The sequence below is a fragment of the Anopheles bellator genome, unplaced genomic scaffold, assembly GCF_943735745.2.
Source record: "Anopheles bellator unplaced genomic scaffold, idAnoBellAS_SP24_06.2 scaffold00562_ctg1, whole genome shotgun sequence".
NCBI classification, from domain to species: Eukaryota; Metazoa; Arthropoda; class Insecta; order Diptera; family Culicidae; genus Anopheles; species Anopheles bellator.
In genome coordinates this window covers 1-5,579 of record NW_026684687.1, presented here as the reverse complement: position 1 = coordinate 5,579, position 5,579 = coordinate 1, and the positions used below count along the sequence as shown (strand labels likewise).

At 49.7% G+C, this 5,579-nt stretch overlaps 1 protein-coding gene across 1 annotated transcript; it reads right to left on the bottom strand.

The window, feature by feature from the left end:
* Positions 1–2,403: 2,403 nt before the first annotated feature.
* LOC131214328 (exosome complex component RRP46) lies at positions 2,404–2,832 on the bottom strand. The gene is made up of 2 exons (XM_058208711.1): positions 2,809–2,832; positions 2,404–2,696 (listed from the first exon to the last, which is right to left on the bottom strand). The coding sequence occupies exons 1-2, from the start codon at positions 2,830–2,832 to the stop codon at positions 2,418–2,420; spliced, it is 303 nt and encodes a 100-aa protein (XP_058064694.1). The 3' UTR covers positions 2,404–2,417.
* Between the last annotated feature and the right edge of the window lie 2,747 nt (positions 2,833–5,579).

Genomic DNA, 5,579 nt, shown 5'->3' with positions numbered 1-5,579 from the left:
GATGCAATTCAGATACGTACCCGAGATGATGGGTGTTTGTGCGTTTGGGGGGCCGAGCCACGGGACCGCAGCTTTCACCGGGTTCGGGCGTGGGACAGGCGCTACTTAACAGCCACTTTCGGCAACTGATATATCGATCGAGCTCGCAAAACAAAACAGTGCGCCAAGAGGCGGGAGAAGCGCAGCAGAAACACTAAAACCGGAACACGATCCCCGTGTGATACGTTCACGTACGATGACGCACCGCAATTGAAGTATACGAATTCACTACATGGAAACGATTGGCTTTTTTTGTACATGAGAAGAATTTATTGCAAATAAAATTTAAAACAAATTCATATATACATAAGTAAATATAAATATATATATATTATATATATACAAGCCCGATAATAGATATTCAAAACTCATCACAGATTAAATCATGGATTAAACCTTTGGCATTAGCAGTAAGCGAACGGCGGGGCCGATCCTCGTGGGATCGGCCCATTCAAACCGGACAGAAGGGTGAAGGCGTACTTCAATTTAGCAGCTAACGGTGGCAAGGGCCACGCTTTGCACTCCCCAACTGTCCCCACACACACACACATACACTGTTCTAGAACTAAGGACCCCCGCAAACCCCATCAAAGTGGTTCTTCGCAAAACAAAACCCGTTAGCCCGCCTTATTCAAGTATACGAATGCTCGCCCCAGACTCGCCCAGTGTGCGGGTTTGGCAGCAGAAAAAAAAGGAAGGAAAAAGCATTAGAATTAGCACTAAAAGCGAACCCATCATTGCACAAACACGCGCACCCACACAGAGACAAACACACGCAAACGCACGCACGCAAGGCATGTAGAAATCTAAGAATTGTGCTTCAAACGAGTAAAGATAGGGAACAACACACAACCCCCGGACGACCCACACGATCCACATTGCTTCTAACTACCACTAATCGTCGCCGTGTTTAAATGTGTACATTTTGAAACCCCCAAAAGGAATTAAGAAAACTAATACTCTCACGCACCACGAGGTCCCTCGGTTGTGGGCGGGGGGGGGCTGTGGAAGTGTTTTACGCATGCGCAATAGGAGGGCCCACTAGGCGGCTTCCGTGGTCGTTGTATTGTTGTGTGAGCAAATTAATACACGGAACATAAGGCTCGGTTGGTCACCGATCGAGCGAGAGACAGAAAACAGTAGTGTAACGGAACGAACCCAGAAACCACTCATGTCTACTATGGATCTACTACCACGCGGCTTTAGGGTATAAATGTTTTACGACGTAACTCGTGGCTTGTTGTTGTGAGTTATGTGAAAGGGAAGCAAACCAAGGCAGACGAGGGGCTATCTATTTTCCAATCGAAAGCAATAATAGCATCACGTAAACTTTAACACACAATGCTCTGGCAAACAGGTGAGCACCAACGGGAACGGGTGTCGTCGTTGCGAAAGGAACCCCGCCCGGGCCGGAGCAAGTCGAACAGGGCAGTGAAGTGATGCTGCACCTGCCACACCGTCGGCCCAGCGAGGACTCACGAAACAGGGATTTAAATGAGTAGCACTACTGGCCAGCAGGTAGTCTCGGTGGTGACCCGAACGCGATTTTAATTTCATTACATATCTTCTTCAATCAGTCCCCGGGAGTGGAACCTCGGAGGATAGATCGCGCACGAAAGAGAGAGAGAGAGAGAGAGAGCACGCAACTCCCCTTTTCCCAAGGTACGAACTATAATCTGATCTCATAGATGCAGAAGTAGAACACTGCTCTCCAGGACAGTCACACGTGGCCCGGCGATTAGGCGATCCATTGCGGCGCAACAGCAGACCAAGTTCCGCATACAGGCCATGGTACGAAAGGACACTGGTCGAAGGCCGGTGCGCGATCAGCAAACGGAATCCTGTGAATCCTGGAGCGGTATGGGGCGCACTGTTGGGAATCGGGAATCGCGACGACGGCCACTCTCCGAGGGCAGGCAGTCAGTCAAGCTGCAGGCCGCAAGGTAGTAATTAGTAAGTGTAAGGCTGTACATTGTTCGGCAGTTCTCTCTGGGCGATACATCCGAGTGACGGACAAACAAAGAAAAACAAACAAAAAAACAACCGCTCGAGCGAGTGGGGAAAGCGCTGGAAAACGGAATTTGTGTAATGATTGTAATAAAACTGTAGATAAAGTATAAAATTGTATACAAGACAAAAAGGTAACTTATTGAAAATAAAGTAAATTAATAATATGTGCCCCAGTGCGTAAGAAATACTTAAACTGTAGAGGGAATCAGGAAATTGGTTCAGAACGCGTAGTGAAGCGCCACCCTAAGCTGGAAGCGTTTTTGTGTCTTGGAAAACGGTACGTAGTGTATGGTGTGTCTTGGGAAGCGTTCCAGTTGAAATGTTTCCAATTTTAAGCCCATTTATTATATCGCTCTTTAAGCCGCTCATCAACTTTCGTCCGTTACAACCTGCGTTATGTTTTGGGACACTTTGCGATAAAAATCGAAAATCTTATCCACCGCACTTTTGCACACCGCCAAAACCCGTTCGTACTCGTCGAGCGTAAAACTTCCGTGCACGTACGAGGTGACGGTGTTTTTCGCGATGCTATCGAAGACAAACGTAAAGGAACTGCGTGCCAATTTCAGTTGTTTGCCCTCCGGATCCAGTATCACGTTACCATCCTGATCCAGGATGCAGTGCACGGCAGCAACGACAAAGTTCAGCTCGATTCAGCCCGGCCTTGTTCCAAAGAAACGGTCGAAAGGCGAGCGATTCGCCGAAAGCGCCTGTTGGGTAGGCAATCCGGTGTACAGCCCAGGATAACGATCGTCGAACGAACGAACGATTCGGTGCCGGCATTAGGTTTTCCGCGTCACTCAACCCATCAGTTCATCACGTGTACTGAACGTTCGTTTTTCTCTTGCTCTCTCTCTCTCTATCTCTCTCTTTCTTTCTCTTTTTTTCTATTTGACCAGTATATTCTCCGATTTCAGTGTACACCCACCCGGGCCCGTCGGCCGGCTATCCGGACGCGATGAGCTACATGATGGACGGCCAGGCGCAGATGATGCACCGGGCACCGGGCGATCCGGCCTTCCACCAGGGCTACCACTATCCACCGGCCGAGTACTACCCGCACCACCTGTAAGGGGTGCCGGCGAGATCGGGGGCTTCGTTGCAACCTGGAGGAGTGGCCTCGCCCGCTGTTAAACGAAACCTGGCACGAGAGAGAGAGAGAGAGGAAAAATGCAATTCGCACCAAACAATCATCACCGTCATCGTTTCATCGTCATCCTCATCAACAACACACCTCGACCATCGTCGGCCGGAAAGGAAGACGACACCTGAGGCAATCCCTGGTTTATGGCCGAAAAAGTGCAATCGCCGGATTGTCAGGCCGAAACGGCGAGGAAACTGTCACTGGAAGGTAAGCACAGGGCCGCTGGATCAAAGCGCAATCTTTGAAACTCTTGCACCACCACGCTCTGACGGTTGCCTACATTCAGGCGCACATTGAGCGATGAAACGCCTGAAACGTATGCAGCACAGAACACTGCTGCGAAATGTTCATCAACATCCGGCTGATTTATGTTGTCCCTTGATTAATGCTTGCCAGGTTGACCCAAAACCGGCAACCGGCTATTTAAGCATTATTTTGCCTCGAATTAATCGATTAATGCCCTGGCTGCGGGCTACAACCGTTTTAAACCCACAGACGGCGGGCATATTAATCATTTTTAATGTTGGATGTGTCATTAAAATCGTCCCGCCATTCGGAAAGTTTTAACCATTTCGTTCTCCCTCGCTCCATTCACAGATAAACCGGGGTGCCCGGTCCGGGGGGGGTGTCTCGAGGCGGAATGTATAATCATCGTTATCGTTATCACCGGGGCACGTGCTCGCCAGCTTATCCTGCGCGTCTAGGAAGCCCGGTGAAGGACCGGAAGGAACCGGACCGGACGGTGGCGGACAGAAACGGTTCAGATCATCATCGTTCGTGAGCAAAACGTGGCCATTTGAAGTAACCAAAAAAAAAACCCAGATGAACAAAACGTGCGAGAAATCTTAACGAAAATCGCTGTCGGAGTGCAGCGAGACGCAGCACCGATCGACGGGCGGACCGGGCTTGAGGAGTTTGAGGGCGGCCAGAATGCAGCCAACTCAGCACAGGATGTTAACATGAGAGCAACACACAAACCGCACAAACACACACACACACACAGGCGGCCACAACATCGGCAAGGGTTGGCACTCGTTTTATGCAAATCACCACCATCGCCGTCTCGAAGGCACGGAAACTCATCGTCATCGTCAGCATCAGGAGCCATCGTTGTGCTGAGCAGCGGCTTTATGACGTATTTGCTACATCATCAGCCGACCGCCCGAAGGACACTGGCCACTGCGTCTGGTGCCACAACTCACGCTCGCTCGTCCCCGTTCGCTCTGTGCGCGTGTTGGCTGGTGCGAGCGATATTTAATTTGTACTGTACCATTAGGTAAACATTGTGTTAGCATTATCATAAAACAATACGACTCTCAGAACGGAAGAAAACGGACGCACGAGTGGCGTGTGTTGCAGCAACACTTGTGATCGGCACCGATGGCTCCGGACAAAGCGGAACAATAGAGAAGGGCAGAGAAGGGATGCTGAGAGCCTGGTATACATTAAGATAGGAGAAAGTGGGCAGAGTAGAAGCAGGATGATGAACCAACCGACAAACCACCTAGCAAAAACACCCTCATACGAGAGAGCGGTCAGGACGGTGCGCAGACTACCGTGTAAATAGAACCACAACGCACACCGCCACAGCCGGACAGACAGACACATACACGCAAGCGCGAGAAACAGAACCAGTTACAAACCATTGATGTTACCAATCGGAACAATTGAAGCAAGGAACTCGATCCCGCAGCGGCACAGATTGTGAATAGAAAAGGCACCACCACCACACACACATAGCTACATGTTAAACAATAGAAAACACTAGCGGAGGGCACAGAATCGCGCGAAAAAAAAGTGACAAAGTGACAGCACTTAGCCAAGTGTACGGAGGGTAGAGGTAGCAAAGCGAGCAAATCACCGGACTTCAACGAATTTAATTAACGATAAACAAAGGCAAAAACGAACACGAGATTATCGAATGGTATCCTTTCGTTAAAACGCGCGTAGGTTTTGTAAGGCATGCGTGTAAGTAAACAACTGTATGGGTAAGGATACGATTTATATTAAATTCTTAGTGCGAAGCGAACGACGCAGACAGGACACGCGGGGGGTGCACGGTCAAGGGGGGGTTTCTCGGGGACCCCCGCGGGCTGGGTGTGTGTGTGTGTGTGTGGGGCGTGCAGAAGTTTCCCGTTTTTCTTTTGTCGTCTCCAAACCAGGACACGACCACTATTTTCCAGTTGTTACAAGCACACGCAAGCCAAGCATTTAGTTACGAGGAACGAACGGTGGGCGTGGGCAGGTCGGGTGGATAGTAGACAAACGATATTACTAGACACACACCACACCCGCACCCGCACACACACACACACACGGCAGGTAGAATGTAAGGAACCGGATCGAACGAGAGAAGTGGCAAAACAAAGTTATTAGAATTATACAC

Coding starts and splice junctions, on each gene's coding strand:
- LOC131214328 (XM_058208711.1), bottom strand. CDS start 2,832: ATGCCGGCACCGAATCGTTCGTTC. Junction 2,697..2,808: donor CGGCACCGAATCGTTCGTTC/GTTCGACGATCG, acceptor GGCTGAATCGAG/CTGAACTTTGTCGTTGCTGC.